A 23,617-nucleotide genomic window follows, 5' to 3' on the forward strand; every position below is an offset into this window, starting at 1 on the left:
CAGGTATAAATCCGCTTGTTTCTGAAGGTGGGCTCTGCAGTGATTAGCTCTGGTGCGCACGTGACTGTGGTGGCTCCGGTGGACAATGCTCGTGGAATATGTAAAGCATTTATGAAATAATTTATTAACGGTATCATTGCAGTCCAAACAAATGCGAAGTCGCACACCCTTGAACCACGCAGCAGCCATGTTGAAACTCTCAGGTCAGTCTGATCCTGATCCGCAGAGATATTTGAGGAATACACACACACACACACACACACACACATACACACACAAACACACACAGACAGATATTCCTTGCTTTTATAGAGAGATGTGTGAATGGTGAAATAGAAAAGGTTATTAAAAACTACATTTAATGACTGTGTTTCTTATGGGTGGTCTGTTTTATTTGTTCAGTGTTCTGCTGAACCAATAAAATGTTCAAGAATGATACAAAATGGAAAATGTGTCTTTCAGCACGGACTTTCCAACAGAGCAGGACTCCAGACTGATTAAGTGAAATTGCACAAAGTGAACGACCCTCCACAGTGCAGGGAGAGGCAGCCCCCTCTGTGAATTGAGACGTGTGCTCTGCGCTGAAGTGGAAAGGAGGGGAGGAGAGGATCAGGGAGGAGAGGATCAGGGAGGCAGCGCAGAGGAGAGCAGGCGGCCACTGTTGTTAGAGACTCTTCAGGAGCTCACAATGGAGTCTGTCACTGCTGCACGGTGTTTGGATCTGCTGCTCGTTCTGTCTCTGCTGCCTCTGTTTATCTGTGCCAACCGGATCAGCTCCTCACCGGACCTGCACCAGTCCTCCAGGACCGCCGGTAAAGAAACACATTACAGGTCAGGTGTCCGTGAGGGACAGTAGTCCAGACATTAACTTGCTCACAAAACAAAATGTGTTTTTCAAGATAGCATGTGATGAGGAAAGTGATATTTTTAACCTGTGCTGGATCAGGAAGCTGTCCTGTGGACTCAAGTGGTCTTTATCTGCCCACATCTATCTGGAAGGGCATCAGCAGCCAAATTTCTCTGTCACTGTCTGCTGTGCTGCTCAAGTCTGTCGGCATCTTAACAAAATTCAGTTTTGATAGTTATTTGACAAACTTTTTCACCCATCTCTGGGGGAGCTGACACCCTACTCTAGAAATGTGCTCAGATGTAATAAGTAACTTTGAGGTTGAGAATGTGTTTGTTGATCAAACAGATCAAGGTCTAATCTAAAATGTTGTTAATCCAAAATATGCCTTTATCTGAATAATTAAGGGCTTTTGGGGTTTATTCAGCATGACTTCCAAGACTTCCAAAGACGGTGGCTTTAACCTCTTTATATATAAGCACTATATAAACCTACAGTATATGTGTATATAAACAGAGGGCCTTTTTAATTGATAATTATTTATAGCATCTCATGCAAAAGCAAGTTTTATATAATTACAACTGTGTTTTATTGTTTTCCTTTATGTATTTATACTGGCATGTTTGAATAGGGTCGTTTCCCAGAGACTTTTTATTTAATGGGGAATTATCAACAAAGAATATAATGATGTAGGTTTAAAACACCCCATGTTTGTAAATGTGTGTTTGTACATTACCAGCTGATGAAGGCATTTTAAATCTGATTTAAGATCTCAGTTCACGACAGAAACTGTAAAAACATTGATGAGTTTTGTGTGTTAACCCAACTGGCTCTTGAGGTGAGTTGTGAGTGAAACTGTAACACACACACACACACACTTAAAATCATCCCGCCAACACATTTGAATTTGGTTGCCATAGCGACAGCAGTAAGAGGTATACTAAATGAGCGTTGCTGTTTTCTTTTTTTCTTCCAGGGCTCGGGCTGAAGGAGCACTCACAGATTGTTGCCCAGCACAATAGGCTGCGCAGCCGAGTCCAACCCACGGCAGCGAACATGCAAAAAATGGTTTGTGGCATCTATTGTCCGCCTCTAATGTGTGTGTTTGAATGGTATGAACGCTGCGGCGTCAGTGTGAGTTTAAGGCCTTTTATCCACTGAAAATCTAAAATGATATGTGGTTCAAGATCAACAATGCTGATTTTCACACCAAAGTTTTGAGTTAGTTTTTTTTAAAGTTGTATCCTTTTCTGCAGCAGTAATGTCTCTTAAGGGTTACTTTAGTCTGTGAAATTGTGAAGAAAGCTCATTACCCTGAGCCCAACGTGACATCTTCAGTTTGCTCTTTTTGTCCAACCAACTGTCCAAGACCCAAAAACTTTTCATTTACTTTCATAAATTATAAAGAAAAGCAAAAAATTCAGACATTTACGAAGCTGGAAACAGCAAATGACTGAAATGATTTGTCGATTATCAAATTAGTTGCAACAAATTTTCTTTAGACTCGTTTAATCGACTAATCGTTGCAGCTCTAGTGTTCTGAACTGTAGACTCTCTCCTTCTTCCACAAGAGGAAGATATTGGCCACATGTTACAAACTTATGCTTTTGAATTCAATCAAGCTCTCGGCTACCATGGAAAAAAACATGAATGATGGTGGTGATGGTGGCAGTAATGATCAGCCATGTGTAGATCTGGATGCGAGCCAGCAGCTCTGAGAGGCCAACAGTGAGAACAACAGCCAAGAATGTTGTTCAAGTTTCTTTATTCGCGTTGTTTTCTCAAACTTTTGCAGATACCATAGCAGCACAATCACATGCAAAGCTCGGTATTGCACAAAAAGCACTTGATGAACAAAATGTCTACATTTCCCCCACAACAACATCGATCACCACGACAGGCGCTTGAGAGTTTGGTCGTTTACTTTTGTCACAATTACAGCAAAAGCAGCAATAGTTAGTCCATCAAATTTGCTAGTTAATTCACCCGGAGATATTTATCATTCCACCAAACAAAGGCTGGATAAAAAAAGGCTTTTTAGTAAAGCTGTCGTCTTTTGTAGTGCTGAAAGTCTCAACAGTGTGAAACACTAGTGTTAGTGCACCATTTGTTCGGCTCTTCTGCAGCCTGAGTGATAGTGTGGACAGTTAGAACAAGGCTGAAATCAATTATGGCTGCAAACACCCCCTGAGCGCGAGGGCTTGCTGCAGCCACAGCACATGTCGCCAAACATCAACCGCTCAACACACTCCTGAATTATCATGCGCCATCTCTGTGCAAAAGAGTTCAATGTGACTTCCTGCTGCCATTATGTGGAGCTAGAGGAGGACAAATTAGTTCAGAGTATCGAGGGGAGACCACACCACGAAAACGCAATATAAAGGAAATGATGGTTGTCAGAAAAAGGTTTACTTCCTGTTGCTAATCTGTATGACTCCCAGTAGGCATGTAGGTGTTCTCAGGCCAGGACCCCTGGGAAATGTTTGAAGTTTAGAGCAGATTCAACCATGTACAGTCGAGTGACAACGACTTCCTGTTACATTTTTCACTGAATTAAAAATGATTCCTTTAGGGTTTACGTGATGACACCACAAGACTTTTCTGTTGATCTTAGTGTAATATACGTGTGTACAGGATTTCTTGAAACTTGTCCTGGGGGCTCTTTAAGGGGCAGAGACGGGGTGATAAACACAGTAAAAAGGTCGTGGTGAGGTGTTGCTGAGAGTGCAGCAATTCTTAATAATAGTTTTTCACTCAGGTTTTTTTCTAATCCGACTTTCTTCAAAACACTCCAGCTAAATCCTCTCCCTATCGTCTACCATCTTTTGCCCCGCCGTACAGCTCTTATCTCTGCGACTGTCTCGCCGGCGTGTGATTATGACCGTGAGGTAACGACGGATTATGAAATTCACAATGCTCCAGATATCCTCCGGGGTCTAATATGAGATGTGTGCCAGGGCAAACTGTCACTTTGTCATAGATTACATCCTCGGAGCCACAAGCGCAGACCGAGCCCTCTTTTCTTTGACTGCTCTTCAGCCTCGCAGAACTGTTCTCAACTGATAAGGGCGGTAATGAGAAAAGGAGGATGTGGATAATCATCCTGCATTCACAACTCTGGTATTACAGGTAATTTCCCTGTGAAAACCCTCAGAGGAAGCTTTGCCGAGCTGAAGAGGCATATTAAAGAGCTTTACTGATAAACGTTAAAAGGCTCAAGGCTGTGGCTCTGTTTGTGAATATCTGAATAAGGGGCTTTTTTTTCCATGAAGGAACCAACCAGTGAGCATTGTGGTGAGATTGTGTTGAAGTGATTATAATATAGTCCTTTAGGCTTTGCTTTCAGGCAGAGATAAAATAATAATATTTTAGGAATGAATGATGCTCCTTTCTTTGCCCCGGCAGAGGGTTTTTTTGAAGGCTAAGAAGTTGAGGTCACGCCATCGCTTTCAGAGTTCACATATTGACTTTTGATATGTAAATCATATATCTTGTATTTCATTCATCTCTCTCAGAACTTCACAGGCTCCGACACTTTATTTCCACACAATAAAATAGCACAAAAGCCAAATACGGAGCTTTAATAATTTATCTAATTCCGCATGCGACAATATAGCAGTTGTTGATGGTGACACAAAGAAGACAAAGCAGAGTTTTAAAAACACACATCTGTCTCAGCGAGACATTCGAGTCCCACAGCTGATGCGCCATGACATGCTTTAAAATGAAACGTCTTGGATGAAATATTGCCCGGTGACCCCAAACTCCTCTGGTGGCATCAAAGTGTGACATCAGAGAGCAGAGTGAACAATGAACTCTCCGCCTTTCTACACAGCACATCAGTGTCATACCTCCCGAACTCTGTCTAACCACACAGAAACAGTTGGTGAAAAGACGTTTGACTAGACTCTGTGGATGTACCATCTCTAACACAGTGGAACATGATTTAGGAATATGAATTGTCTTAGATTACAGGGAACTGAAAGAAGACCTAAAGAGAGAGTTTAATTTATCAAGAGAACGTACCACTTTCTAATAATGCACCATTTATAATGGGTTTATAAGCAGTAAATAAACCTTTTTTTATGATAAATCCATGACATTTACAGATCATTACAGTAGTTAGACTAGTTTTCAGCCCTAGATTTCCACAGTTTGGGATAACTGGTACCTAAATTAGCAAGACAGCTAAGAATAGACAACATGTGAACATATTCTACAGTGGTCTCTAAAACGTCTAAGTAAAAGAGCTTTATTTGTGTACACCACCTGATCTTGAAGCAACATTTAAATACCTTTTTTTTTTTTTATAATTAAAAAAAAAAAAAAATCGTGTTAAATCATGTTGATGGTACAGTGTCTCTGGTGTCTCTATGACATGTTTCTGCACTATGTAACTTCAGTGAGAGGGTGGGATCACAGCGTTACACACATGTTTACCTCAAGTTATCAACAAATCATTGCCATGATGCAATGACTTTTGTTTGTATTCAGCACCTACATTATGCCTGAAAAGTTGTTGCCTGGGATTTATATTTATGACAGTGGTGTTGCACTCAGTAACTGTGGGGGGCGCCATATCGCACAAAACACCAATTTCGGAAAAAGAGTGTCACTGGGATTGGGAACAGTAATAACAATTTTCCAAATATAATACCATGGGTTTGAAACTGACCACTCACCTTCCATCATTTCTTTTGTTTAACTGACTTGTGAGGTTTTTTTTATTACAGAGCTTGAATCTGTAATTTGAATTCGACTCCAGTTTACATTACACTCAGTGAAGTACACCGAATCACACATACAGCCAGAAACAAGGACAGCAAGACCTGAACAAATAAGTTAAAGGTAAAGAATAAAGAATTCAAAACAATGCAGCACAGTAATGTACATGTACAGCACGTGCAAAGAAAGTAGTTGTTCGTACAGTATATTGAAAACACCAACGGCCAACATCATAATAAGTTTACACCTAAGAGTCTGTATTTAAGTCAGTTGTTCTGTGTATTGTATCAGCAGTGCAGAGAAGCAGTAGAAATAGTGCAATAATAAAGAATAAATATTGGATAGATATGATGTGGATCCATTATTTATTCTGAAACCTGTAACTTGGTTTCTTTGTTGTTGCCTCTTCATACAGCAAGAGAACCTGAAGCGATGTTTGTATGACAGTTAACATGGCAGAGTGATTGTGGAAAGTTTGTATTGTTTATTTGAATGAGCCACCGCAAATCTTGGAAAATGTGCCACCAAGTGAAGTGTTTATACAAGTGTAGCACACAAGGAGTGTCAGTCTGTGTTTGTTGGCCCTGACATGGACTGGCGGCTCGCCCACAGTGTCTTGGTGCCCGCTCCCTGAAAAGGACTAAGCAGGTAAAGCAAATCACGTACGCACTATTAACGATGACCTTCATGCCGAATAGTTTTTCTTTCATCCACTTTTAATCAGACTGTAAGGTACAAGATGACCTCTGCTTCAAGTTTAAGGTGCTTTAAGCTCCGAGTACGACGGATCCCAATAACATATTGTTATCATTAAATGATGTGGTGATGAAAATGTTCTGTTGGTAATTATTGATATAATTGCTAATTCATGTTTTCATTATTCACACAGTATCTAAGTGCTTCCCTCGTGTTGGACATGCAGGAAAAGTTTTGTGGGCTGTTGTTGGACCAGTGACAAGGTCGTCTGCGGTCAAATCTGACAGAACTGTACACAATGAATATAATTTAATATAAACTGACAAGGAGGAAATCAATAGGGGTTCAATGGATCCCAATTATGAGTATTTATTTAACGTTAGCGTCTTATGACTACAGTTATTGTGCTATTAAGCAGGCCCTGCGTGTGTGTTAGAAACTGCCGGAGAATTCCTTAATATGTGGAACAATATTATATTTAATTTGTTAGTTGTTAAAAACTAAAGCTTTAGTATCATTATTTTTCTCTCTGCAGGAGTGGAATGAGAAGTTGGCCTTAGTTGCAAAGGAGCGGGCGGCCTCGTGTCACACAGACGTCCCCCCTCAGCACTCCTCATCGTTCGGTCACATAGGCTGGAACGCACATCTGTCTGCTCACGGTGACGCCTCTTTTTCCGACATCATTGACTCTTGGTTTGAGGAGGGGGAAGATTTTATCTACTCGACTGGGAAATGTAGAGAGAACGCCTCCTGTCAGCACTATACACAGGTATATCAACAAGCAGATACACACTGTACCTGTGTTTATGCGGAGTTTACGGAGATATTTATATGTGTGTGCTGATGTGTGTGCATTGTTGTGTAGTTGGTGTGGGCCACATCGAGTCACGTGGGCTGTGCCAGCCAGCTGTGTCTGAGAGGAGGAGACCTCTGGGAGATGTTTGTCTGTGCATATTTCCCTGGGTAACAATTACGAACTTTTTATAATCCAAAATCCAAATGTCCCCTCTAGTCAAAAATGTATTTTTCTTCTTGTTGCTATATTTGAATGTTGACCTTTTCTGAGTAGAATGATGTGTGTGTGAGTTTGACAGTCCAGAAGGTTATAATGTTGCATTCGCTGACCCTTTTGAATTCTGCATGATTATTCATTTTTTGTTCAATCACTGCAACTTTCCTTCAATTTTTGACCAATCATCATAATGATGTGGATGTGTGATGTGGACAATGCTGTTGTGCAGAATTTATAGCGATTGGTGATCACAACACGGCAACCACCTGGTGACACCATGAATAGTTTGGGGGCCAATCCTGGTCCATCATTCAGCATACGCAAGTGTGATGTGAAACTTAAAGCCTTCGGGTCACATGCACTGAAAACTGGCTTTAGAGTCAAGTGACATCTCGTGTCCAGCAGTTCAAGTTGTGAAATTAAATACACTTTTAATGTTAATTATACTTCCCTTTTTTAATGTCGCCCTCATACATTTATTTGAGAATAAAATACTTCCTTCTGTATAAAATACAAACAGTTTAATCTTTAGCTAACAAATCGCTCAACACTCACTGTATATGTGTTGTGTGTATATGCAAGGTTGTAATTCCCTGCATCCTGAGAAAAAGAGTAAATCATCTTTGAACTATTAGTATTTACCTTATTCTACCCCAGTTCAGTATAAATACAAAGATTATGCAAAACTGTATGCAGGTCTCGGAGTGTGATTATTGTAAAGTCAAGTTCTATGTGGAGATTTTATTTGAAATGTATTAAAACATTAATATGGTATTAGCCGCCCTGCCATTACTCCAGATCTTGTTCGATTGTTTTGTCTGTGTTCTGCTGTATGTATTTGTGTCGCTGCAGGGGTAACTGGGAGGTGAACGGTCGGCTGGTGGTGCCCTATAAGACAGGGCTGTACTGCTCTCTCTGCACCTCTTCCATGTCGGGCTGCTTCAGACTGTGGGACCATGTGGGTGGATTATGCGGTGAGACTAATAGACACGTATCGGAAGCGAAACAAATGTTGCAGTTATTGGACGCTCACGTGACATCTTTCTGAGGGAGCATAGAAATAAACATGTTTCATTGGTGCATTCCACATGAGATATTGAAACAGACACACATGTCATTGTCTTTGTAATAGATCCGCTACTACTGCGTTCTGCACATAAAATCTTTTCACTGTTTTCACTTTTGAACTACTTTTGAAAACTTACAAAATCAGTGTTAAATGTTTAGGTTATTATTTCTTTTTGGAGTTACATCGTACTTGCACTGCTATATTTTAATTTGTAAAATGTTTTTACATTTATCCTTGGTGTTTACATGTTTTTATTAATCAATTGTTATACATGTTCTTCCTCTTTCATCCCTTATCCCAGCCTGTATATCCATATAATTTGTATTGGTGTATGTCTGTGCTTCTTGTAAAGCACTTCACGGCACTGTTTTTTTGTTAAGTGCAATACAGAGAAACTAATGACAATAACTAGAGTGGTTTCCAAGAGAGCGCATACCTCTGCCAAGGCCCAACAGTCCCCTTTAATTTAAACAGACCTGATCCAATATCCAGTAAAACATATTTGAATCTGCTAGATTAAGATTTTTTATTTAGGACTACATCAAGTTGTGCTCACTCATAGATAACAACCACCTTAATACGCCTGCATTCTATTAAATTCACAAGAAAATAAGGAATTGATAAAGAACATTAGAAACATCAGACATCAGATGTACAATTTCCAGGTGTTAATTTGGAAAGGTTTATGTCTGTGTGTGTTCATGTGTGTGTGTTTGCTGGTGTGCATGCACATTTGTTTATCAGAGATCCCAAAGAATCCGTGTCGTATGAGCTGTGGTCAGCACGGCCATCTTAACGTCTCGTCCTGCAAGTGCAGGTGTGACCCTGGCTTCACCGGACGCCTCTGCCAAGGTACCGCTCATCACCGCAAACACCTACAGCACATATTAGTATCAAGCCTCATATTTAAATATCATAATGTTCAAAGTAGAGAGGCAGATTTTACTGTCACTATGCGTGTTTTTCAGTCCGGTGCAGTGTGCAGTGTGTACACGGTCGTTTCAAAGAAGAAGAATGCTCTTGCGTGTGTGATGTTGGCTTTGGCGGTGCTGAGTGTGCAGGTGAGTGCAATGCACTTTATGAATCTTTGTGTTTTTCATGCACCTCAGCAATGTGTATTCTGAGAGAAAGACTAGATTAAAATTCTAAATCAAGCACACATAGTGACGAAAATCCATCTGGTTGCTGCTGAATTCTTGTATTTATCATAAGGAAGTGTGGTGTGGTGGTGTGATGAAAATGCGGTGAAATCATGTTGATGAGATTTACAGTGTATATCAAGATGAAGTGGCGCAGTGCTGAAACCTAATTACGTAGTGTCAGCTGTCTAAAGGTATCTCAGTTCATTCATATTGTCAATTGTTTCCTGCAAGTGGATTTTGGTTTCTTTGTTAATCTCCCGAAGATACAGTTATTCTGCAGATTTTATCCACATTTCCAATTGCACTGGCTTAAAAGATTACAGTTCGTCTGTTCATTGAAGCTGAGCTATGATGCATGGTCAGTGACATCACTGTTCATTTTTAAGCGTATTTTTGTCTCCTGTGTCCCGACAGAGAAAGTGCAGTTTCCCTTCCATAGCTGTGATGTGATGGTAGATGACGACTGCTTCATGGTGTCTTCAGAAGCTGACACCTACTACGGAGCCAAGAGTCGCTGTCAGGTGAGAGGCAGGTGTGTGTTGCCCACTGAGAGAGTGAAACAAGCTCCGAATCCACAGTACAGCATATAGATCCACATATAGACTTGAATTCTGCTTTCAGTGTGGGCTTTTTCTCTTGTTTCGACCACCAGGAACGAGGGGGTATTCTAGCTCACATCCACAATCAGAAGGTTCAGGACATCCTGGCCTTTTACCTCAGTCAACTGGAGACAAACAACGAGGTCACCAACACTGACTTTGAGACTCGAAACTTCTGGATAGGTGGTTTTTCATCCTGGTCATCCTAATAAATGTTAAAATATCGTAATGTTTTCCAACAGTGGCAGACTCTGTCGTAGTTTTGTCAAGATGTACTGGCAGGTGGAGGCTGTGGTGATGCTGCATGGATAAAACAGCAATGTTTTTGCTCCACAGGTTTGACATATAAGCCTCTGAAAGACTTGTTTCGCTGGGACACAGGAGAGAACCCTCGATTCAGCAGCTTTGCCTTCGGGCAACCTGACAACCAAGGGTAAGAGACACATTCACTAACAGACACTGGCTGCTGCAGTAGAGCTAAAAAAAAAAAAAACAGAAAAACTAAAAGGAGATCATCTGAAAGGTAAAAAAGACTTATTTGGTGCAGCTGCAGGCTAAGATCATTTCAAGAGAGTGTTATAATTTGGTCATTATGTATGAACTAACAAAGACAGTGCAACCTTCACCCTGACCACTAGATGTCTCTGTCTTTCTGTGTCTCCTCACTCAGGTTCTCTTATCTATCTATCTATCTATCTATCTATCTATCTATCTATCTATCTATCTATCTATCTATCTATCTATCTATCTATCTATCTATCTATCTTTTATACCAGTAATAGCAAGTTTTAATCATTTAGTCATTGAAGTCATGAAACCAATTTCACATTGATTTATACAAAATTACAAAAAGAACTGCTCTGAAAAAGTTCTTTTGACCTCCTCCTTCTTTCTCTCTGCCCAGCTTTGGAAACTGTGTGGAGCTGCAGGCATCGAGTGCCTTTAACTGGAACGATCAGCGCTGTAAAACACACAACCGATACATCTGCCAGCATGGTGAGTCTCCCTCTGTGAGCGGGTGGATGAAAGTGTTGAGGGGGTGGATGTTTCGCAAAAATGACCATCCAATGTTCCAATGTGATCCTCCTGCTGGGAGGCAGCAGTGCTAACCACTGTGCAACTGTGTCACCCCTACAACTGTGGTGTGAGGAATATAGGCAATTATAGGAAATGCTGACATACTTTGGGCATAAAACCAAATAGGTTTTACTCTTGACTTTGAAAACTACACACATTTTAAGATGTGGTGGCTGCATTTCTTCTAATCTAGCAACATGTCCACAAAGGACATGCAAGGGAGGCTGAAATGTGGCATGCTACTGTCTGTCAGTGCAAAACAACAACAGCAAAACAAAACAACAACAACAAAACACACCACAGACCCTCATTTTCTTTGCTTTTTGGGGTATTTTCAGATGGTGGTTTACATCCCCAGAGGAAAAGAAACCTTAAAAGTACACTTTTTAGATGCTTGTTTCTAAATAGTAACTTATTATTGGGAACATATCTCCCCAGTGGTATGTGGAACAGGATCCGGCCACCAGTGCAGAGAATTCCTCGACTGTTGTGCGACCAGCTTTACATCCATACTTTTGTAACAGCATGATCACTGCATCAAGAGTCGGCCTGTTGCCTGTCTGTTACCATTCAGACAAATAGGAACACAGACTCGATATACCATCAACTTCTCAAGAAAACAATTGTCTACTTTTTCCCCAAGCATGACGATACAACTAATGACTGCAAGTTTAATACTGTAGCTCAGCTGATCAGAGGAGAGAGTCAGGTGCAGAACTTATATAAACACTCAGATTGTACTCTACTTGTATACTGATGGGAGGAGAGCTCAGAGATCACTTTTAACTTTTGGCATTGAAAGTGCATTAACTCCTGTGTATGAACCTGACTCGAGCAGTGGAGGTGCAGGCAGAAGGAAATAAAAAACAAGAATCAAGGAGATACAAAACATAAACCAGATGAAGTACAAACCAAGTAAAGCGTGGGGAACAAACACATAGAGGACACCAAGAACAAAACAGGACCGGAGAAACAGAGACCGCAGGACTGACGTTGGGTAAGGAAAGAACACAGGCATAAATACACAGGGACTAATTAACAAACGAAACACAGGTGTACACAGAAAACACAGTAGGAAAGAAACAAAGACAGGAAGTGGAAAGACACAACAAGACACGAGGATGAATTCTACAAAATAAAACAGGAAACATCTAAAATGAAAACCAAAACCAGGACAATTTAAATGCATATTTGTTACATATTATATCTCTAAATAATACTTTAGAGCACTTTTATACGTTTATCAGAGATCACAGTGTAGAGAATACTGGGCACATTTTTGGCTCATGAGCCAAGTGAGCTCCCCGGTCCACCATCTTCCTGCGAGACATAATGGATGTTTGTTTACTGGAAATGGTTTTTCAAGGTTTTATTTTCTTATGAGAGCGATATGTGTCAGACTCATCAACTAAATGTGAGTACCAGAAAACTAAAACAGTGGCTGAAATTGGCTTAGATCTGCAAGCTAACAGGTGGTTAGTTCTGCTCTACAACAGAGCCTTGAACACTACACAGAGTGATATGTTTGAGCCTTTATTATGAAAAATATCACTTCATGGAGCTTTACACATTTCGTTGTGTTTGAAAGGTTCAAATTTAAAAATGGCTGCACTTTAGGATTATTACCATCACTTTCAGTACCTGCTGTGTTCTACTGTGTCCAGATAATTAGCTTTACCCATTTCACAGCCTCTGTCGCTGATAATCACAGCAGGGTGGAGTGTAAAATGTTAATCCAGTGGGCCCATGAATGAAGCGAACACAACACCGAAGCCTCTGTGTGTGTGTGATCCTGCCTATACATGTAAACATGGCACTCAGTTTAAATCAATGGCACTCAGAGCGCCCACCATCAAGAGCCCTTGAACGATCAATATACGTCAGCTACACAAAGGCTGGCGGTGTTTGGACACACACATACCACTTAGATTGATCGTTAGGAACGAGGTGGCGGCAGATGTTTAGTTTTGCCCGCTTGATTGTGTCTTTGCAAGCATAATCTGGTATTGATCTCGCAGAGCGATCGGCTCTGAATGTGGTCAGAGTTGCTCGGGCAACGTTTTTAAACAACCTGCTTTTTTAAACTCTCTTTAACGTCTCTTTGTAGTTTATGTTGGCGTAAAACAGGACTAGTAGATCATGATCCAGACAGGGCTGGAGGGTGGGTTTATAGAGCAGTAGTTAAACCACAGTAAAATAGAACTCATTAACAAATCTAAATGTGAATATTCCTCAGTCATTTTCTCACCCTTCCTTTTAAATAAAAGCACATTTCTACTGAAGCAACAGAGTGAAATGCATAAATTCAGCTGATTAAAAGCGTGCAGATCCCTCCCTCCCGTCAGAGTAATTTCCAGCCTTCATTGCTGCTTTTGTGTTAATTGGTAATAAAGTGATAAGTGGATATCACACAGCCTGAGGCAGACATTAAGCTTTGTTTCTCCAGAGTACTGTCTGTGCCTTATGTGTTCCCATCTGCATGAAAAGGGAGTCTTCAGTTGTTTGTCTCGCATGTCGTGTTGAACATTGTTAACAATTTATTAACAGTCTGGTTTGCGTTTAATTCAAGAATTACTGCAGATTTTATGACACAAAATACATTTTCTACACAGGTCACTGTCCGTCCATTGTTTACAGTGATTTTTGCTGAACAGGCTTCATTTTGTACATATGTGGAGGGATGCACAATATGGATTATTTCATTTTTGTAGTTTAAAGGTGCAGTATGTAGGATTTGAGGACCTATTGGCAGAAATGGAGTATCCAAAATGATGTTTTCATTCGTGCATAATTGCCTGAGACGAAGAATAGTTGTGTGTTTGTTAGCTTAGAGTGAATTCTATCTGCCGAGGGAGTGGATCTGCCATATTTCAACAGCAGCCCAAAATGGATAAACCAAACACTGACTCTCGAGGGACCTTAGCGCTCTTGTTTTTTTGTGTTGGTGTTGAGATGAGGGGTATTAAGCTGGTTGTGTTCTGCACCCTCACCGCTAGATGCCACAAAATTCTGCACTTCTCCTACAATTCTTGTTTTTAAAGCAGCATACCGCTACCTGCTGCATCAGAGTGCGTAAACGCTGCGCTTGCTCAGTCAATTTAGCTTCGTGCCATCGAATCGTATTATCAGCCCATAACACGATTTCGAAATTATCTGTGCATGTGCATTGTTTATGTCATGTGTGTGTGTTTGTGTGAATTTCACAGCTGCAGAGCACATCGCCCGGTGGGAGGACGGCAGGTGAAACTGTTCATGAAGTTTGCATCACATGTTGGTTGTGACAGTGGTCGTGGTTGTTGCTGTCAATGTGTCATCAATGTGTTGTCAATCATCCAATGCCAATGGACCCATGTAGTTTAGATGTACTGTATATACTGTACATGTTGTTTTGTTAAATGTTTTATGTGTTTCATCATTAAATCAAACTGTTGCATTCCCTGCAAATGTCTCGTGAGTGATCTGCTTCAGTTCGAATGAAAAGGCTGCCATTCACTGTCGCACATCTCTGCTCGTTTCTCTTGTATCGCTCCATCCTCCGGCCTCGTGTGACCTCCAAATTGATTTAGTCTGCCATCATTAAAGGGTGTTTGAGTTCTCCCGATGCTGCTCGAAGGAGTGAGAAAGGAAAGAGAAGTACTCCTGAGGTGATGACTGTGGGCTGCCTTCAAACTGCATCGTTGGTCCAATAACAGTGGTGACAGGACAAATAACGTTAAGAAACATATACAACTCTAAAGCAAAGAGCCTGTATGTTCTTGGTACATAAAAGCAGGATAGCAGACTTAAACACATGGGGGGCTAATCAACAAATTTAACACAGGTGTAGACAGAAAAAGTGCAGGAAAGAGACAAAGACAGGAAGTGGAATTTAAAAAATGACACCCAAGGAGAGGTTTTGAACATAAAACAGGAAATTACAAAACTAACACACTTTATAATGTTCCCATCAACCTCAGCTGTAACCTGCAACCTCAACCTTTTTCACACCAGCATGTTAGCACTGTCATTATGAGCATGCTGATGTTAGCATTTAGCTCAAAGCACTGCCGAAAGGTATTACGCAGCAGACTCACAGAGCTGGTAGCAGGGCTGCCGACTCTTAATCTATTTACTTGACACTCTAAGACCCTCAGCACCTCTAATAACGGTCTGACCCCCAGAAAAATATTCCCTTGACCTTCAGATAATCCTGCAAAAGACAAAAATGAGGAAATGTATTTTTAAAGATGAGAAAAGAGGAGAACGGATAGGAGTAGTTACAACAGGATATGGAATTTAGTTTGAAGAGCAGGTGAAGTATTCTTCAAGAGATAAGTGTTTTGTCACCTGTGCTACCTGTCATACCAGTATATATATGTGTATATATATATATATATATATATATGTATATATATATATATATCTCACAGGCACCAGAGAGAAGAAAAATAGACATTCAGTGAGTAACACAGTATAGCGTTTTATATAGTGACTGACCACCTACAGCTTTATAATTAGACGAAGTTGACAGCAAAATGGGATTTAAAAGTTTGATTCAAAGAAATGGCACAAAAGGTTTCCTCAAATCATTTTTCTGACTGCCACTCTGCAAATATTTCCATGCGAAGCTGTGTGTTCGGATGGAGTTTTTTGTTGGCGCCGAATGCAGAGGCCGGAGGCAGTACAACAGTTCAAAGGTAATTATTTACAACAAAAGCTGGGGTGTTCGAGAGAGAGGAGGACAGGCAGACAGGTTGAGTGGTCCGGATGAGAGGAGGTGAAACACACAGGTGAGCAGGTGGAGAAAAAGCACATAACAGAGCTCAGCAACACTAGAAATACACAGATAGCAAAAAAAAAAAACTCTCAAGAGTAGAGCACGGGTTTAAATGAGATGATGTCACGCAGGTGCGTCTCTCCCGCTGCAGCAGTCACGCCCATGGACACAGACACATAGGGAGGAGCAGGAGAGGGAGACAGGAGGGGGACACAGACAAGGGGAGAAAACAACAAAATCCTCGACTGCCACGGCTGAACCATGACACCGTGGCTCCTGTATTCACTTGTACAATGATTTGGAAATAACAAAAAGGAAACTGCGTGAGTGATTTTACAAAAAAAGAATAAAATTCCCTCTTCTTTGATTCAAATAACTTTAGTGTTTCTAAATCCATGTCCAAATAATAATTAAAAACTGTGGAAGGAAAATTCTGTATGTTGACAGATTGATTCAGCACCATGGACAGCGAATGTTCCTGTCACAGTGACGCCTCTCTCAAAATGTTTTTTACAATCTTTTGCAGTGGAAATGCAAAATGTATATCAGAGCACGTGCATACTAATAAGATCACAGGGTCTTTTGCATCAGGTACGTTGAGGATGCCTTCAGTCTGAGGTAAAATCTGAAGCTGAAGGGGAGGCGGTAGATTCACATGACATCTGTCAGAATAACGTACGTCAGTTCAACAAACAGATTCCTCAAGGTGTTTCTAAATCGCCCACAGCGCTCGCTAACACAGTGACTCAGCAGCCAGCGAGGAAACTGAATCTGTCTGCATGTAGAGGTCACGAGTTACTGACTCCAGAGCAGACAACACGTAATAACAGAACAATAACGTCGAGAATTAAAGTAAAGGTAAAAACAATACTGGAGCTCAGGTATAAATTGGTTACATTTTTTTTCACCTCATACAGCTGTTTACCTTAACATGCAGTCAAAAGCTCAGTAGAAATGTAATTGTAAACTATGTTATATTTCATTTGACCGTAGCATTCACCTACAGCAAGGATCGTCTTCATACAGCTGGAAAAATATGCACATAAAGAATGAGGTCAGAGCAACAGATAGTAACAGTCATTGTCAGAGCGCACGCTGATACAAACTGGACCGGTGCATTTGAAAATCAGATTTTTCATGGGCATATTGTTCAGTATAATGTCTCATCAACTTGTTGTCAGGGTCTTGCCCTAGTGGCAAATAATTTTGTATTCCAACGATTGGAAAAGTTGATCTTTCATCCATTTGACCCGTTTATTAATTCATACAGAATGTGCACACTCATTTTGGCGAAGAGTGTCATTATAGAAATTGTAAAAACTATCATTTGTGGTCTTATAGGGATTATGTACTGGACTGTTTCTACCAGCTAACAGCCAAGGGTTTCACCCTGTTTCCGGTCTTTATGCTAAGCTAAGCTAAGCTAAGCTAACCGTCTCCAGGCTCAAGCTTTTTCCACAGACAGGTCAGTCTTCTCATCTGACGCTCACCATGAAAGCAAACATGCATCTAAATGTTGAACGATTCTTTAGTAGTAGTCAAATGCATTTCCTGCTTCTCTGTCTGACTTTATTAAATTTGTTTTCTGAATGTGTGATGTTTACATTGAGTAAAACGTTTCAAACCCAAGACTCATCAACGTGTACAAAATCTGCCGCTGATATATTTGGTATCCTTTGGAAAGTTCTGGGCCTCTACCAGAATATGAAACACATTTCTGTTGGTCTGAACAATTTCTCGCTGCACTACATGCATTTGTTATGACTGGTCACTGGGATAGTAGATATATATTTTTTTACATTTATTTCATTTTGATGTGGGACAACCGTTATTATTTGGCCACGCTGTGTGTCACTAAGTGAGATGTGCTGTATTCTAAACTTTTTTGCTGATGTGTTGGTTCATGGCAGCCTCTCTAAACAAAGTGTGTCCTGAATGTGTTTGTGAGTGTGTGTGTGTCTGAGAGTGTCTACTGGCTGTGTGTGAATCTTCGTCTCTCAGACGCGGTGCTCGCGCTGCTTCCTGCTGGTCTCATGGTGCCCCCTGATAAGCTGGTGCTGCAGAGGGTTTCAGAATGGCGCTAGTGGCAGTGGAATTAGCTTCCATTGTCATGATAATGACAGTGATACTCTTGCCCCATCCTCGACTCAGACCAGCCATTGTATGGAAACAGGAATGCAATTTCTCCTGCAGCGGCAACCGACAATCCTCTGTGAGAGTGAAAGGTCCCTAAATGACTCTCCATTCAGGCGAGGCTGAGGGGCCAGCAGCCAATTAAAGTGGGAGCAGCAGAACAGCGCCATCTTAAAGACCCAAGGCTGTTCTCTAAACACACACATTAAGCAATACCAAGGCACACATACACACACACATACACACGCCCATTAGTCACTGTATTTTGCTTTTACAAAGCACATTTAATCCTCCTAAACTATCTTTTGCCTTTCAGACCTGATTCTTTTTGGGGCGGGGGGGGGGGGGGGGTAGATGCAGTTTGTATTAAACAACTCAAGAGGTTTTTTCCAAAACAATATGTACACAGACTCAGAAACACAAGTTATTGATTTGAAAATGCCTAAACATTTGAGTTGGGGGGACAGAGTTCCTGCACAGAGTGGAGAAACTCTCCACCACCATCCATCATGGTTAAACTCTTTGCTTGTGTTTATGGTACCAGACAGTCTCCTCCGGGTGTTTATCTGGCCGCTGAGGCACGAGTCACGATGGAGGGTAAAGAGTTTCCAAAGTGCTCTCGCTACTGAGCTGTGAGTAAAGTTGATGTATGCCGTGGGGCGCCGAGAGCCTCGAGCTGAGAAGAAGCTCATTGAGTCAGATACGCTTGTTTTAAGCAACACGGCTGATAATCACTCAGCGCGCTGACGATCACTCAGAGATTCTCCTCAGACACCTCTTGAACGCCTCGTTTATTCTGCAGCCACCTTTCCTCCAAAACATTGTCTATCTTTACTTCCACCGCTTATTCGGACGCTTACTCTGTCCTCTTTAGGTTTTTTTTACAATCTGAGAAATTTCTGTTACACTTATTTGAAATACGTGTATACATTTAAATGAATGAAAGGATTTCCAGCCTTATTAGGCAATGCACGATGCTCAGTGAGCAAATGTGTGGTTTGGGAATTGAATATCTCCTTCGTTAACCATTCTGACTTCAGCTTTATGATCGAAAAACACTGCATGCTGAAAATGAGTCATTTCATTTTACCCCTATTATCCGTTTTTTGGGAAATGCTGTCACTTGTTAGCATGCATACAAGTCAAGTTGGGTCAGTTTGATTTATTCAACCTCTTGGACCCTAAATACAAGGATACATAACATACACTATGACATCACATGAGGAGCATACAAGCCAGCAGAACTCAGAATGGAAATAGTTTGTGTAACGAACAGTTATATCAAGAATAAAAGAAAAAACTAGAGGGAGAAGTTGGCCAGCTGATGGATTTCTATTGGAGTACACTGGCACCTCTTTTTTTCTTTCACATGCTGTATTTTGTGTGAAAAGTGTAAAACCTTTGCCATTCTCAGTCCTTGAATAGCAACTCTCAGTGCTGTATCGTAGGCAACTGGGCTTGCTTCTGAACTGTCTGAACTGAAACAAGTCCAGTTGCCTACGATACAGCACTTAGAATTACCATGACCTGGATGACTCAGAACTTTCATCAATTTGAATAGTAACTCTGTTTTTTTTCCACTGACAGCAAGGAGATTGTTTGTTTTCTAACTAGCAGTCCACTGCCAAAGACCAAAACCAGGGCTGAATTTATCTAACTAACACGTCTGATAGACCTCAATCCAAAACATCATGTTTGAACACCTGTCCACCTTTTCAATAGTGTTTGCCTGAGGTTTTGCAGCCGGCGGCACTGTCTAGAAGACAGTGTTAGCATCGTGGCTACCACTAGCTACTGTCCAAAGCAAAAAACAATCTTTGGAATCCAAATTTGAACCCAGGACCTCAGTAGTATTAAAAGGCCGAAGAAATCACTCAATTGTAATAATAAGTAGGCAAGTTTTAAACTGTCTTGAGTCCTGGTGGCGAGGGGGAACGCATTAGCGAGGGAACAGACTTTGACACAACACCAGCACTCTCCACTGAGTTAATGCCTGTCTCTTCTCCCTAGGGTTCAATCACTCTCCCTTTACACCAGGTTATCCTTTTTTTGCAGTTCAGAGTTTCCTCAGTTATTCCAGTTGTTCCACGGTTACTTGGGGATAGCAGCCAGGGAAAACAATGCCTCTTCCTGTTTCGGTTGCACAATGGCCAATGACCCACTTCTTTCGTGCTGTGATTTGCCGCGGTTGGTTCATAAGGGACTAATCTTTACACGGCTGGTGCCTTTCTCCTACAGCTATTACACTGCAATCCGTATTTACTCTAGAATGAAAAGTCAAATCAAATATGTTCTCTATTAACAGTTTAAGTAATGGTCCCAACTAACCACAATACCCAGCGGTTTAAGGAAATTATATATATAAAAAAAGAATAAAATAAGATGTATATTTGTAACCCATTTGTAAAAATAAACATTTACATTTTTAGGGCATTTAGCAGACACTTTTGTCCAAAGTGACTTACAGTAATTCATACATACATTCATACATTGATGGCAGTAGCTGTCATGCAATGTGCTGACCAGCACATCAGGAGCAGTTATGGGTTCAATATCTTGCCCAAGGACACTTTGACATGCAGACCATGGGAATCGAACCAGGCGACATTCTGATAAGAAGACACTGGCCTCTGAACCTGAGCTACAGCCGCCTCATCTTCAGTATAGGAACAAATGAGCATGACCACGCATAGTTTTGAGAGAAAAACGCATTGTTTTTGATTTGATGTTAGCTTTGTGAAAAATGTGGTTCTTTATGGAAGACATGTTCGAGAGAAAGAAAGTTGATTTGATTCACAAACAACAAATTCTGGTTTCTTATGGACGACGAACAAGAGTTGTTCATGAGTCGTTTCCTAGCGTCACGTGACTGAGGTGAACCACACGGATCGCCAATCTTGTCATCCCGTCATTCAGAAAGGTGTTCCCTTCTCATATTTTCAGTTTGATGATGTCAGAGGGAACTATGACAGCTACGCCGAAGCAACTCAATCATTAACAGGGACTTCAGGAAAAATAGAGCAATTGGGCACAAGTTCAGTTGGCTTTCACTGGTATGTTGGCTAATAAGCATCTGAGGCTCGCAACAGACACCGAGCTTAAAAGATCCATCCGTCAGATGATATTACAAGAGGAGGATTTAGATGAAAGCTCTCATTAGACAGCAGCATTTCTTTTTTTCATTATTCTAAATAGGGTTCTTATGTGCTTAAGCATCCTTTGATAGTCATTGAAGGCTGCAATCAGTCTCCAATTATCACTCTTTACATCTCAATGAGGAAATCCAGCTGCACGGCAGGACGCGATGATACAGCGGGAGGAGTAAAGTGTTTATGAGGAGAGGTGGATGATACTTAGAGACAGAATTACAGGGTGATTTCTAATCATCTGAACAAATCAAGTAAGGATTGCACTAAGCACATCGCTTTATGTCTCCACCTGCTCTTGTCCTCTGTTTACTGAAACTGGGACAGTGTTTGTTCCCTGTAGTGGTTTCTGAGTGTTGGCATCGGCATTTCTCTTTTGATACTCGACTGAAAGCAAATAACACGAAAGCATTCAGAGAGCATCTATTGTGTGAGCGAGATTGAATTAGGATTACAGACGCAGTTTAATTATTTCTCTGAGCCAATAATGTGTCTCTAACTTCTTCTTTTCCAATACTCGCAACGCGTGGACAAAGACACGCGCTGGTTTTTTTCCGGAAAGAAACATAAAACACACTTATCAGAGTTTCAGATACAATTTTACATCAAACCAATATTCAGTCTCGTCAAAGCGCTGCAGTGATTATTCTGCCCGTCCTCAATCACCATTAAACCATTATTTCTCTGTCCTTTATCTACACGATGCCCTCTCTCTCTCTCTCTCCCTCCATCTGTCTCTCTCTCTTTCTCTCCGTCTCCACCGCCTGCTTTGTCTTTTTCATTTTCTCTTTTTAGTGCAGTCAGTATTGAGCGGCCCACAGCATTTGTGTGCAAGATGAACTTTGATAAGAGTTAATGAGAACGCACCATTGTGCAGGGAGAGAATGGCTGGGGCTACACTCGAGAGCCTCCTCACCAGGAAATGGACCGTAAAGCACTGCAGACACCCACTCCTCCGGGTTTGGAGGAGGAGAAGATGAGTAGAGAGGAGAGTCAGAGAAAGACAATAGAACAGACCGGGGAAAAGACGGGCGTGAAGGAATGGAAGAAAAGTAAATAGGCACACGTGAGGAGCCCAAGGTAGAAATATAATCCAATCAAATAATCGGGTTTGTGTTGTTGGTAAAAAAAACAAAAAAAAACGCGCAGCAAATGATGCTACTACATGTAAAACATGATCAAATTCCCTCTACAATAGCCTAATGTGCAAGAGAACATGATAACATATCCTCCAAAGTGCCCTTCCAGTGGAGAAAAAGAGATATATTGACTGCCCTACATGTTAGAAACTTTGTAGGCTTGTACATGTATATTCCTCTAAAAACAATTCATAAAACTAGTGGCCCTCAGAAAGCCTCGAATCTTCCTCCAAACATAATGACAAATTATTGTTGTATTTTATACGGTATACATCAACTTTGATTGTATTGAGCTCAGCAACTGTTTTTTCTAACTGGAGTAAGATTGTAGATTTGCACTCCAAACAAAACCAAGCAACAAAAAAAACTGACTTCATCTTTATATATCAATATCCATCTCAGTGTGTTTTCACTCTTCCAACCAAAGTCCACAATGTTCAGCTGCAGACGTTGTTATTGCTGGACGCCCCAATGCAAATAATTTTTAAGAATGCTCAACTTCAAAATGTAACTTCTCCTGCTGCCTTACAAATGTGAGTAAAGTGAACTGTTCCACCCAACATACTATACCGACCGACAAAGTGGGTGCGACAAAGTCCGGGATGGGCCTCGTGCATCTGTATGAGACACACATGAAGAAAGCAGTGTCAGTATTGGATGATCAGGGATGAGAACATGTTGAGACAGGGGGGACACAGAATAAAAACATCCAACCAGATAGGGCAGTGAGATGCTGATTTTCATTCAGATGTAAAGTTATTTTTTAAGTTTAAAAGGGCAACATGTCAGAATTTTAGTTATGAGCAGAATGTGACAGATCTGATGCTATGACGTCTATGTATTATGTTGCAGATGTATACACTGAAGTTAGCATGCTTAACAGCTAGCCCCTGGACCATTCTGGCCAAAGTTCCGGAGCTAGTAATGTAAACATTGACAACCCTGGTGCTCTGAGTTCCCTGTCCAGATGGCTGTACAGCTAACCAAGCTAAATAGCTAACAGACACTTAAAGCCCCCAGGATGAGTGCTGGGCTTTGAAGCCAACTGTTGTAGCAGCCAAACTGTGTAATTACAACGTCACGTGATGCGCTGAGGCCCAAAAACACTTTCTCCCATAAGCTTAAATTGTGAAAGAAGCTGCTGTGAAACGGTGGGCACATTTTTTGAGCATCACAACCCCAACAAAATGACTTGTTTCACTATAATTTGAGCCATTTGGTCCCCAAAACATGTGGATAGTCTTGAAAAGCTGCAAGATTAAATATCTAAACTCTA

The 23,617-nt window shown here is 41.0% G+C and overlaps 1 protein-coding gene across 1 annotated transcript; it reads left to right on the forward strand.

The window, feature by feature from the left end:
- Nucleotides 1-482: 482 nt before the first annotated feature.
- On the forward strand, nt 483-14,611 carry LOC115580882 (C-type lectin domain family 18 member A-like). The gene is made up of 12 exons (XM_030415606.1): nt 483-812; nt 1,824-1,915; nt 6,804-7,037; nt 7,134-7,231; nt 8,133-8,254; nt 9,094-9,201; nt 9,318-9,410; nt 9,906-10,012; nt 10,144-10,273; nt 10,427-10,523; nt 10,995-11,086; nt 14,374-14,611. The coding sequence occupies exons 1-12, from the start codon at nt 689-691 to the stop codon at nt 14,409-14,411; spliced, it is 1,335 nt and encodes a 444-aa protein (XP_030271466.1). The 5' UTR covers nt 483-688; the 3' UTR covers nt 14,412-14,611.
- Nucleotides 14,612-23,617: the final 9,006 nt, after the last annotated feature.

The sequence above is a fragment of the Sparus aurata genome, chromosome 4 (genome assembly GCF_900880675.1).
Source record: "Sparus aurata chromosome 4, fSpaAur1.1, whole genome shotgun sequence".
In the NCBI taxonomy this organism is placed as follows: Eukaryota; Metazoa; Chordata; class Actinopteri; order Spariformes; family Sparidae; genus Sparus; species Sparus aurata.